This window comes from Salmo salar, chromosome 07 (assembly GCF_965601325.2).
Source record: "Salmo salar chromosome 07, fSalSal1, whole genome shotgun sequence".
Taxonomy (NCBI): domain Eukaryota; kingdom Metazoa; phylum Chordata; class Actinopteri; order Salmoniformes; family Salmonidae; genus Salmo; species Salmo salar.
Window position 1 is genome coordinate 44229787 of NC_138297.1, and position 13328 is coordinate 44243114.

The window sequence follows — 13328 nt, forward strand, 5'->3', positions numbered from 1 at the left end:
CTTTGGAATGACTTCGATAGCAACAGTGAATCTACAGTATTTCATTTTTAAGTGGCGATCGTTCAACAATCCCTCTCACGATAGCACATTGGTAATAGTTAGTGACAAATAGCTAAGCAGGGATCAGCTTTGTTAAAACCCTGGATGGGAGACCAAAAGGTAGCTGTAGATAGATCTATTCTCCAGTAGGTGGTGCTACCCAGCATGTTTTTTTTCTTTCTGATAGTGGATATTACATTGAAGATCTGACGTTGTTATAAAGGTACAAATCAAATTCAACATATTTTATAAAAGGCTTGTCTATGTTGAAATTTGGTTACCATGATGGCATAATCCTGTGGTTGAAATTTCAACCCTCAAAACACCAATTGATGTTGATTACTCTTTTCAAACTCAATGTATTGTCCAGGACATTCCACGTCACAATACGTCTACTATTACATTGAAACAACATTGAGTAAACCAGTTTGTGCCAAGTGGGATATGTCTTACCCAGTCGTACAATAATATATGAACTGGATGATAATCATTCAAGTATTATACTTTTTTTCTCTGAGACCACATTTCACATTTACATTTTAGTCATTTAGCAGACGCTCTTATCCAGAGCGACTTACAGTAGTGAATACATACATTTCATGCATTTTTTTTTTTTTTTTGTACTGGCCCCCCGTGGGAATCAAACCCACAACCCTGGCGTTGCACACACCATGCTGGCATTGCACACACCATGCTGGCATTGCACACACCATGCTCTACCAACTGAGCCACAGGGGGGCCGGGTTGCTTGTTGCATCTTGTCAACAGAGGAGAATTATGGGGAGAATTTAAGTTGGTGGTTAGGTGAATTAATGACAAAGGTTATGCAAATGTAAGTAGAAGGTTAGGTGAATTGGGTTAAGTTTAGGATAAGGGTGAGGGGAATAATTAGCTAAAATCCTACAGTTGTCTCCGCCATTAGCTCAAACGCTCAACCTTTGGAATGCTAGATGGTTACAGATTACTCTCACCCATCCTCCTTGAACAAATTCCCTACTTTTGTTTCTGTCTCAAGTAACTAGACCATTAGTAGGTATCATACGTCTTGGAGGTGCTAAAAAATGCGTAAGTATGTTTCATATGGTTCTGAGGCCAGGCTGTTTAGGTAGATGACCAAAGACTTGTAGTACTCATAGTACTCGTAGTATTCTCTTTGGTGTGACCAGAGAGAATTTCTATGGCAGGGTTCTCCAACCCTGTTCCTGGAGAGCTACCGTCCTGTAGGTTTTCACTTCAACCCTGATCTAGATGGCTTATTCATCACAAAACCATTTGATGTTGACAACTATTTTAATGAGTACTTTATTGGCAAAGTGGGAAAACTTTGGCAGGAAATGCCAACAACAAACAGTTGTGAAACATCATATTCATGCATCAAATAACGAAAGAAAATTGTAAATTTGAATTTTGTAAAGTTAGTGTGGGAGAGGTGGAAAATGTTTTGTTTTCGATCAATAATGACAAACCTCTTGGCATTGAAAACTTAGATGGAAAGCTACTGAGGATGGTAGCTGACTCTATTGCTACTCCTATCTGTCATATCTTTAATATGAGTCTAGAGGAAGGTGTTTGTCCTCAGGACTGGAGGGAAGCCAAGTTCATTCCTCTACCCAAGAGTGGTAAATCAGCCTTTACTGGTTCTAACAGCAGACCTATCAGCTTGATGCCAGCTCTTAGCAAACAGTTGGAAAAAATGGTGTTTGACCAAATACAAGGCAATTTCTTAGTAAACAAATTGACAACAGACTTTCAGCATATAGAGAAGGGCACTCAACATGTACTGCACTGACACAAATGACTGATGAATGGTTGAAAGGAATTAAGAAGAAGATTGTGGGAGCTGTACTGTTAGATTTCAGTGCAGCCTTTGATATTATTGACCATGACCTGTTGTTGACAAAACTGATGTTTTATGACTTTTCAACCCCTGACATATATTTTATTCAGAGCTATCTATCTAATAGAACTCAGAGGGTTTTATTTAATGGAAATCTCTCTAATGTCAAACATGTAAGGTGTGGTGTACTGCAGGGCAGCTCTCTAGGCCCTCTACTGTTTTCTATTTTTACCCATGACCTGCCACTGGCATTAAACAAAGCCTGTGTGTCCATATATGCTGATGATTCAACCAAACATGTGTCAGCAACCACAGCTAATGAAGTCACTTAAACCCTTAACAAGGAGTTGCCGTCAGTTTTGGAATGGGTGGCCAGTAAAACTAAGAGCATTGTATTTGGTACAAATCATTCCCTAAGCTCTAGACCTCAGCTGGATCTGGTAATGAATTGTGTGGCTGTTGAACAAGTTGAGGAGACTAAATTACTTGGTGTTAACTTAGATTGTAAACTGTCATGGTCAAAACATATAGATATATAGATATAACTCCTTTCTATCTCATATTGCTCAAATAAACAGCAAACCTGGTTTCAAAAAACAGATAAAGCAACACCTCACGGCACAACGCCTCTCCCCTATTTGACGTAGATATTTTGTGTGTATGTATTGATATCTAGGCTTCAGTATGTGTGCCATTTTTTAAATGTATGTAGTCCTGTCCTTGAGCTGTTTATTAATGTTCTGTATTATGTCATGTTTCATGTTTTGTGTGGACCCCAGGAGGAGTAGCTGCTGCTTTCGCAACAGATAATGGGGATCCTAACAAAATACCAAATAACAAATCTAGCTCACATGATTCTAATAATTAGCTGGTTGATAAGCTGAATCAGGTTAGATAAAACTGGGATTAGAGCAAAAGCCTACAAGAGGTCAGCTCTCCAGCAACAGAGTTGGAGATCCCTGGTCTATGGTATGACTAGTGGGTAGGAACAGTTTCCACTCCACTGTGTCTCTCTGAGCGGCAGGCTGGTGTTGACAGGGCAGGAATGCTGCTGTTCAGATAACAACAACAGTCTGGCAACGCTAGAACTCTCTCAACATAATTCTACATTGGACCATGCTACTCTAGTCTACTCTCTGCTAGCTGTGCCTTCACAACAACAGAACCCACGTTTGGTTCAGTCAGTTACCTGGGGTGTTCTTCGTTTTAAATATTTCACTGCGGCGGCAGATAGCCTAGTGGTTAGAGCGTTGGACTAGTAACTGCAAGGTTGGAAGATCAAATCCTTGAGCTGACAAAGTAAAAAATATGTAATTCTGCCCCAGAACAAGGCAGTTAACCCACTGTTCCTAGGCCATCATTGAAAATAAGAATTTGTCTTTAACTGAGTTGCCTAGTTAAATAAAGGTAAAATAACTATTTGATTTCTGAATACAGCAATTGTTCAGCTACTGTAAAGGCCCAAGGCTTGGTTGGAGTGGAGGATACCAGGCACTGCATAGGACTATAGTCATATGTGTGGATGCTGGTGGTAACATTACCACCAAATGGTATTTTAGGGTTACTCGACTTTGCTTTGGGAAAACGGCCAAAATCCTAACATGTATTTGGGGAATGTTACGAGATCTGGCTCATACCCTCTCTGTGTGCCAGGGAGAGTTGAGCTGAGGGTTGCACTACAAAGCAGGATCATTGAGTTAGCCAGCCAACTCCTAAATATTCTGAAATAACTTGTTATTTGTTTTAGATAGATACGCTTGGAATGGTCTAATTGATTCAACTTCCAAAAACACACACAGTATCTAAGTTAAGCTTTCATAATTAACCAGAAAATGTATAGTTATTTCTGGTTGTTTATCAAAGTTAGCTGGCTAACTCATTGATTCTGCTTTGTAGTATACCCAACAGGTCTCAGTAGCCTTGTTTATACCTGGTGCAAACATGCATCCTGTCCTGATCTTGTCAACATTCACATTTTCAGACATTCTTTCAAAATAATATGTATTTACTTATTTTAAGACTCACATTGATGCCATAAGTCACTTGTCAAGGATTTTAGACGGCTGGATAATGATGATTTAAATGGTTTCACTGTCCAGATCGGTCTACACTTGAACGCCTGACTACCTCCGGAGGTTGTCAGGGAAATCTGATCACAAACAGATCACAATGAGTCTTTTAATCGTCTACACCTGTCTAAAAATGTGGGCACAATCAGAATGTGGACAAGATCAGGACAAAGAATCCATGTTAGCACCAGGTATAAACAGGGCTAGTGACAACACAGTCTCAGATCCAGAGCTCCAACTCACAGAACCTTAAGGGTATAATATGGATGTCTAGATCTCTCTAGATTTAAGCCCTGGTCTAATGAGTCAGGTAGGTGTCAGGGTCACTGTAAAAGTCAACAGTCCATTGCAGCAGAGTCATTCAGACCAGTGTCCAGTGAGTGTTTAGCTCTATGTATAAACTGAATGAGCTCTCAGAGAGTTATTTTTAGTCCTGACCTGCTTTTCCCATGGGGAGATCTTGAGGAGCAGATCACACTACATGTACTGAACCATGCTGCACAGCTGCGCTGTCTAATGTATGCAGTCTAGTAGAAGTAGTAGTACTATGGTAAGGACTATTCAGACTATTCAGAGAGCATAAATCAGTGTGAAAAGAATTGTAGTTATTACAAACATTACATCACCAGTGCACTTGCCATACTTCATATAAGCATAAGTATATGAGCTAAAGCATTATGTGATAGTTATGTACAGAACAGGATAATTTTTTTCTTCTAAATATGTTTTCATTGATATAGTCCAGTTATGAGTGTGTGGCTGCCAACCCACCATACTCGTCGTACTCCCTGTAGGTGAGGTAGTGTTTGAGTGACGGGGGGAATGGTACGGCAGCCATGACCTGAGGGTCATTCAGTCTTCTAGGGGTCATCTGTCTCCTAATGACCAAACGACACTGGTGCTGCAGGGACCGCGGGTTGTCTGGGGGTACACACACATGGACGGGCACACACACACACACACACACACACACACACACACACACACACACACACACACACACACACACACACACACACACAAAAAGTCTGTTTATTATGTTCATGATGATGGCGAGTTGATCTGTAAGATATTTCAGTATTTGCATTCCCACAGTGTTTTGTCCACTATTATTGTATTTGTGATTATAAGAGGACGTGGATTATGCTTATTAGCAATGATGCTGCCTTACCCAGAATGTCACAGATGTCTGGCCACTCTTTCTGTTTTTCCAGGACCCGTAGAAGGTTGGGGCAGATACGTGGGTGTCTGATGTAGTCCAGAAGCATCTGTACCACACTCCCCGCCAGGTTGACCACCGACGACAGGGAGATGATTTCACAGAACTGGAGCAGAGAGCGAACAGGACAGCGAGACTGACATCAGAAGGACAAACACTGGAACTGGACTTGCTGTTATGTTCTTAGTTAGACCAACACATTCTACATCATGCGCTGCCAACCCTGGTCATAGAGGACCACACTGTGTGCAGGCTTTTGTTCCAGCCCAGAACAAAAATACAGAACCTGCCTCCCTCCAGAACCAGGACTTGTCTACTTCCTGTATTCTAAATCAAAGATTGGGGGCCTACTCCTGTTGTACTGGAATAGACCAGGAATAGGCCTACAGGACTTACCGAGGCTCTGCAGTTCTCGTTATAAAATAAAGTTCTTCTATGGTTATTTTGGTAGTCGACCCAGGAGTCGCAGTCCATATCCTGTCCGTTGCCGTGGTTACACATGAAGCACTTGTCTACGTCGTAGCCGTTGTTGAGCAGCAGGCGCAGAATCATGTGATCTCTGAGACAGTACTGCAACGCGGTGGGAAACAGTGTGTCACTGATCATTCTGAAGTAGCAGTTGACCTCGGCACCCCTGGACAATAGCAGACGCACCAGCTCATACCTGGGGTCGGATGGGTTAGGGTTAGAAAGGTGATGTCATAGAAGAGAGACCAGGAAGTAGGCAATACATGAGAGCTAGGTTGAAGATAAAAGGTTAAGACAACGTCATAATTACAAGCGGAAGCGGGAAGGAAAAAAAATCATGGGACCTAGCAAACTGTTCCAATAGATAGAAGTTGGTGACGTCACTGCTGTGTTCCATTCAGTTTCATTTAAACAGTGCATTCGGAAAGTATTCAGACTCCTTGACTTTTTCCACATTTTGATATGGATTAAAATAGATTTTTTTTTTTAAATCCTCATCAATCTACATACAATACCCCATAAAGACAAAGCAAAAACTGATTTTTTAAAATGTTTGCAAATTTATATAAAAATTCAAAAACAGAAATACCTTATTTACATAAGTTTCGAAATTGAGCTCAGGTGCATCCTGTTCCGATTGATCATCCGTGAGCTGTTTCTACAACTTGATTGGAGTCCACCTGTGGTAAATGCAATTGATTGGACATGATCTGGAAAGGCAAACACCTGTCAATATAAGGTCCTACAGTTGACGGTGCATGTCAGAGACAAAACCAAGCCATTAGGTCAAAAGAATTGTCCGTAGAGTTCCGAGACAGGATTATGTCGACGCACAGAAGGGTACCAAAATATTTCTGCAGCATTGAAGGTCCCCAAGACCACAGTGGCCTTAATCATTATTAAATGGAAGAAATTGGGATCCACCGAGAATCTTCCGAGAGCTGGCCGCCCAGCCAAACTGAGCAATCGGGGGAGAAGGGCTGTGGTCAGGGTGGTGACAAAGAACCCAATGGTCACTCTGACAGAGCTCCAGAGTTTCTCTGTAGAGATGGGAGAACCTTCCAGAAAGACAACCATCTCTGCAGCACTACACCAATCAGGCCTTTATGGCCAGATGGAAGCCACTCCTCAGTAAAAGTCACATGACAGCCCACTTGGAATTTGCCAAAAGGCACCTAAAGGACTCTCAGACCATGAGCAACAACATTTTCTGGTCTGATGAAACCAAGATTAAACTCTTTGGCCTGAATGCCAAGCGTCACGTCTGGAGGAAATATGGTACCATTCCTACGGTGAAGCATGGTGGTGGTAGCTTCATGCTATGGGAATGTTTTTCAGCGGCAGGGACTAGGAGACCGGTCAGGATCGAGGGAAAGATGAATAAAGCAAAGGACAGAGAGATTCTTGATGAAAATCTGCTCCAGAATGCTCAGGACCTCAGACTGGGGCGAAGTTCACCTTCCAACAGGACAACGGCCCTAAGCACACAGCCAAGACAATGCAGGAGTGGCTTCAGGACAAGTCTCTGAATGTCCTTGAGTGGTCCAGCCAGAGCCCGGACTTGAACCCAATCTAACATCTCTGGAGAGACCTGAAAATAGTTGTGCAGCGACGCTCCCCATTCAACCCGACAGAGCTTGAGAGGATCTGCAGAGAAGAATGGGAGAAACTCCCCAAATACAGGTGTGCCAAGCTTGCAGCGTCATACCCAAGAAGACCCGAGGCTGTAATTCGGTGCCAAAGGTGCTTCAACAAAGTACTGAGGAAAGGGTCTGAATACTTATGTAAATGTGATATCAGTTTTTTATTTTTTGCAAAAATGTCTAAAAACAGGTTTTTGCTTTGTCATTATTTGGTATTGTGTGTAGATTGAGGGGGAAAAAACAATTTAATCAATTTTAGAATAAGGCTGTAACATAACAAAATGTTGAAAAAGTCAAGGGGTCTGAATACTTTCCAAATGCACTGTAGCTACAGTGCCTTGCAAAAGTATTCATCCCCCTTGGTGTTTTTCCTATTTTGAAGCATTACAGACGGTAATTTAAATAGATTTTTATTTGGATTTAATGTAATGGACATACACAAAATAGTTTAAATTGGTGAAGTGAAATGGGAAAAATAACTTGTTTCAAAGAATTCGGAAAAAATAAAAACGGAAAAGTGGTGCGTGCATATGTATTCACCCCCTTTGCTATGAATCTCCTAAACAAGATCTGGTGCAACCAATTACCTTCAGAAGTCACATAATTAGTTAAATAAAGTCCACCTGTGTGCAATCTAATTGTCACATGATCTGTCACATGATCTCAGTATATATACACCTGTTCTGAAAGGTCCCAGAGTCTGCAACACCACTAAGCAAGGGGCACCACCAAGCAAGCGGCACTATGAAGACCAAGGAGCTCTCCAAACAGGCTAGGGACAACATTTTGGAGAAGTACAGATCAGGGTTGGGTTATAAAAAAAATATCTGAAACTTGAATGGCTCCCTGCTTGTGCCATTAAACCCCTACAACTCATCCAGAACGCCGCAGTCCGTCTGGTGTTCAACCTTCCCAAGTTCTCTCACGTCACCCCGCTCCTCCGCTCTCTCCACTGGCTTCCAGTCGAAGCTCGCATCCGCTACAAGACCATGGTGCTTGCCTATGGAGCTGTGAGGGGAACGGCACCTCCGTACCTTCAGGCTCTGATCAGGCCCTACACCCAAACAAGGGCACTGCGTTCATCCACCTCTGGCCTGCTCGCCTCCCTACCTCTGATGAAGCACAGTTCCCTCTCAGCCCAGTCAAAACTGTTCGCTGCTCTGGCACCCCAATGGTGGAACAAGCTCCCTCACGACGCCAGGACAGCGGAGTCAATCACCACCTTCCGGAGACACCTGAAACCCCACCTCTTTAAGGAATACCTGGGATAGGATAAAGTAATCCTTCTAACCCCCCCTTAAAAGATTTAGATGCACTATTGTAAAGTGGTTGTTCCACTGGATATTATAAGGTGAATGCACCAATTTGTAAGTCGCTCTGGATAAGAGCGTCTGCTAAATGACTTAAATGTAATGTAAATGTTTGAACATCCCACGGCGCACCATTAAATCCATTATAAAAAAATTGAAGAGAGAGGGCCGCCCACCAAAACTCACTGACCAGGCAAGGAGGGCATTAATCAGAGAGGCAACAAAGAGACCAAAAATAACCCTGAAGGAGCAGCAAAGCTCCACAGCGTAGATTGGAGTATCTGTCCATAGGACCACTTTAAGCCGTACACTCCACAGAGCTGGGCTTTACAGAAGAGTGGCCAGAAAAAAGCCATTGCTTAAAGAAAAAAATATGGTGTTTGCCAAAAGGCATGTGGGAGACTACCCAAACATATAGAAGAAGGTACTCTGGACAGATGAGACTAAAATGTAGCTTTTTGGCCATCAAGGAAAACGCTCTTTCTGGTGAAAACCCAACACCTCTCATCACCCCGAGAACACCATCCCCACAGTGAAGCATGATGGTGGCAGCATCATGCTGTGGGGATGTTTTTCATCGGCAGGGTCTGGGAAACTGGTCAGAATTGAAGGAATGATGGATGGCACTAAATACAGGGAAATTATTGAGGGGAAACCTGTTTCAGTTTTCCAGAGATTTGAGACTGGGACGGAGGTTCATCTTCCAGCAGGACAATGACCCTAAGCATACTGCTAAAGCAACACTTGAATAGTTTAAGGGAAAACATTTAAATGTCTTGGAATTGCCTAGTCAAAGCCCAGACCTCAATCCAATTGAGAATCTGTGGTATGACTTAATAAAGATTGCTGTTCCCCCATGGAACCCATCCAACTCGAAGGAGCTGGAGCAGTTCTGCCTTGAAAAATGGGCAAAAATCCCAGTGGCTAGATGTGCCAAGCTTATAGAGACATACCCCAAGAGACTTGCAGCTGTAATTGCTACAAAAGGTGGCTCTACAAAGTATTGACTCTGGGGGGGGTGAATAGTTATGCACGCTCAAGTTTTCAGTTTTTTGGTCTTATTTCTTGTTTGTTTCACAATAAAAAATATTTTGCATCTTCAAAGTGGTAGGCATGTTGTGCAAATAAAATGATACGAACAGGCAACAAAATAGGAAAAATGCCCAAGGGGGGTGAATACTTCCGCAAGCCACTGTATTGCAGAGGTCGTTTGTGAAACATCTCAAGTAAGGAATAACTCTCAAGTAAGGAATAACTTTTCCTAAGGGAGACATGAAGACTTGCGTTATCCCAAAGTTAACACCTGCTGTAGGCTTAGTTCTAACACAGTCTTGAGGTCTTAACACGGTCTTGAGTTACCCATACAGATACGGTCTCATACCTCCCAGCGCGTACAGCCACCAGGAAGCAGCGTAGCGGGTCCAGGTCAGTTTTGGCGCCGGCAGCCAGCAGCATCTCTGTGCAGGTGAGATCACTGTTGGATACGGCGAAGTAGAGCGGACTCCGCCTCATGTCCCCGTAGTTCTCTGGTAACACAGTAATAACAACATGCTCAATTTATCCATTTTATTTCATTCTTATCCAAAACATCTTACAGTTAAAACGTTTATAATCAGAAGCCTATATGCAGGGTTGGCCTCAGGCATGAGCGACATAAGCGGTTTCTTAGGGCCCCCTGCCACTAGGAACTCAGTCGGGGGTTGAGAGTTAGAATAGTGCCATTTTGAAATGTGGTTGTGCATCGGCAGTTTTTCTCTTGTTATGTCAGTCATTCAATTAGCCCATGTCAGCTAAAATGTTTTAGATTGGTAAGTTAGTCTAGACAGCATGAAGGGAACATACCCAGGGGCCTTGACCTCCAGGGGGCCCCCATTGGCCCACACAGGAATCAACCTCACAACTCTGGAGTTACAAGCACCTTCCTCTTGGACAGGTCTCCTTTATAAACGAGATTGTGTGTCCATGTGTGTGCCCAATTGTACAACCTGGTTTGTGTGTGTCCATGGATTGTACCTGAGATGTGTTTGTCCAGCTGAGCGTTGACATCGAAGCCTTTCTCTATGAGCAGCTCCAGACAGTCAACATGGCCGCCATCTGCTGCAGAGTGGACTGGGCTCTGGCCAGACAGACGGATGGCTCTCTTAGTTGTGATTGGGATGAAGGTCCTCAGAGCACTGGGACAAACAAAACATCATAGTTCAGATTGTTGATTATACCAGCACTGTTGATTATGTTGTTGAAATTAGATGTGGACTATGAACTGAACAACTGCTTCTAGACCCAGGGATGGATCATTCCTCAGGGACAACACTTTCTAAGAACTGGATAATCAGATAACTCTCTAGCCAAATACATATGTTGATCAATTGATTTCCACAAAGACCGGCGTGCTTTCCAGTAGTTGTTCTAGACATCCTTGTTCTAGACTGTTAGTAATATATGCCATTTAGCAGACACTTTCATACAAAGCAATTTACAGTCATATGTGCATACATTTTACATATGGGATAGTTTACATCCTGGGAATCGAAACCCACATGCTCTGTCAGCTGAGCTACTGAGGACCACGTAGTAAGAGTGAGCCACTCACAGGATGTGTCCCTCATAGGCAGCTCTGTGTATGGGCAGCTGGCAGGCCAGACTGGCTATGTTAGGGTTGGCTCCAGCTTGCAGGAGGAGGGATATGCAGTCCATGTTCCCTGAGCCGGCTGCATCGTACAGAACAGTGTCTCCGTTATATGCCTGCGCGTTCACGTCGCCACCTGGTGGGAAAGGTGGACGATTAACCCTACTCTAGTCCTGTGTCGACTTCTGTTCAAGCCAAACATTTATGAATAACGGATATTTACATGAAACTATTTTTCAGTTCCTTGTAATTGTATTTTTGGTTATTCCATCGAGAATGTTTATTTGCCTGTCGGTATGACAATAAATGTAAAATGTTTACATTATTCATCAAGGATAATCTAAGGCCTCTGATTGGCTCGTACCGTTCTTTATGAGTATATCCAGGACCTCGGCATGGGCGTACTCTGCTGCGATGCCCAGCGGGGTGACATTGTGCCCATCTACAGCTGTCACCTTGGCCCCATGTCTCAGCAGAAGCACCAGGATGGCTCTGCAGCCCACCTGGCAAGATAACGCCCACTTTTTAAGGGGAAGGGAATTACAATAAAATATAGTTTTTTTTAATGGCATTCCAGCACCTTGATGATAGGGGAGATGGTTGAAGAAAAAATATAAACAAGACGACAGGTGTAACTCGATCTCACCTTGGCTGCCTCGTGAATGGCCATCCACTTCTTCAGACACACCTGTTCCACGAAGGCCCCACAAATGATCAGAGTGGACACCATGTCATATGATCCCTGTCTCACCGCTAACACACATCAACACATAACAAAACAGCACATGCATGCTTGATTGACAACATAGAACACTGCTTGAATACAGTATAGTGCAGTGCCTGTGTGTGTGTGTGTGTGTGTGTGTGTGCGTGCGTGCGTGCGTGCGTGTGTGTGTGCGTGCGTGCGTGTGTGTGTGTGTGTGTGTGTGTGTGTGTGTGTGTGTGTGTGTGTGCATGTGTGTGCGCGTGTGTGTGTGTGTTACCGAGCAGCAGTGGGGACTCATTCAGGCTGTTGGTTTTGTGTGGAGACGCTCCATGCTGCAGTAGAGTCCTGACATTCTCCAGCAGACCCTCCTGAGCAGCCAGAATCAACGCTGTGTCACCGTCTGAAGTCACATCGTCCACAGTCACATCACAGGAAGCTGCACACACACAAAAGTAATGGGAATGAAACACATGTCTTAGGTGCTTCATTAGTATATCCCAGTAGCAGAGTGTTATAGAAGCAGTACTGTAAGTGGCTACTGATATTTAAGGTACTAGTTGTGAGGTACTGCTGGTGGTATGTGGGCCTCTCACCCTGCAGGACCTGATCCAAGACCTGTTCCTGGGACAGCACAGCGGCTCTGTGTAGGGGAAGCCACCCTCTGCTGTCCCTCTCTGTGAAAGCCTGCAACCCAGACAGCTCCTGCAGGGTACACACATCACCTAGGGAGAGACACCACACAGAACCCTACATTAGGGTTATGGCAAGTGTTATGGCTAGGGTTAGGTTTGAACCCTGATGTGGACTTAAAGCTCAGGTTAGGGTTAATGGCTTAAGAGCAAGGGTTGGGCTAGGGCAGTTTGAAAGGCACGGTCGGTGAGGGGTAGTCCTACCTTGCTCGATGGCAGTCACTATCCTCAGATAGTCACCACTGACTGTTGGTATGCTGTTGAGATATGGGTAAACTAAGTCAGGGAGAGGTGACAAACTTTTTGCGGGATGTGCGAATAATACTTTCATATAATCCTCTCCATTTTCTGAATACCTGTCTATTGATACATCTCGAATACTCTCTCGAATGGCATACTCAATAAGCTCCTCCTCACATCTATCGACGTCTTCCATTCCTACAGAGAAATAAAAAAGAAACACCATGAACCTCAATACTCATGTTACTGCAGTCTGTATAGATCAACAGACACATCCTAAACTATAGGCATACAGACAGGAATGACATTGCAATGACAAATTGAAAGGTTTTAAAGCACCTTCGTCACTATCAAATATCCCAGTGAATGGGCAACTCCAGTCTTATCTGTAAAATCTTCAGTGAAAGTTCCAGTCTCCGAAGGTTTGTTGGTGTTTGCAGGAGTAATGGGATATTTTTAGACCTGCTTGTAATATCAGCCCC

The 13328-nt window shown here is 43.5% G+C and overlaps 1 protein-coding gene across 2 annotated transcripts; it reads right to left on the reverse strand.

The window, feature by feature from the left end:
* Positions 1-1322: 1322 nt before the first annotated feature.
* LOC106609197 (ankyrin repeat and SOCS box protein 15) lies at positions 1323-13298 on the reverse strand. 2 transcript variants are annotated; one of them, XM_014207714.3, is made up of 13 exons: positions 13186-13298; positions 12963-13044; positions 12811-12863; positions 12511-12639; positions 12195-12353; positions 11858-11964; positions 11576-11714; positions 11176-11347; positions 10599-10759; positions 9967-10111; positions 5561-5828; positions 5117-5270; positions 1323-4866 (listed from the first exon to the last, which is right to left on the reverse strand). In XM_014207714.3, exons 2-13 carry the CDS (start codon positions 13040-13042, stop codon positions 4691-4693), a joined length of 1743 nt encoding a protein of 580 aa, XP_014063189.1. In that variant the 5' UTR covers positions 13043-13044; positions 13186-13298; the 3' UTR covers positions 1323-4690. The 2 variants fall into 2 exon arrangements, with proteins under 2 accessions (XP_014063189.1, XP_045577933.1); XM_045721977.2 differs by having other exon boundaries at positions 12811-13044.
* Between the last annotated feature and the right edge of the window lie 30 nt (positions 13299-13328).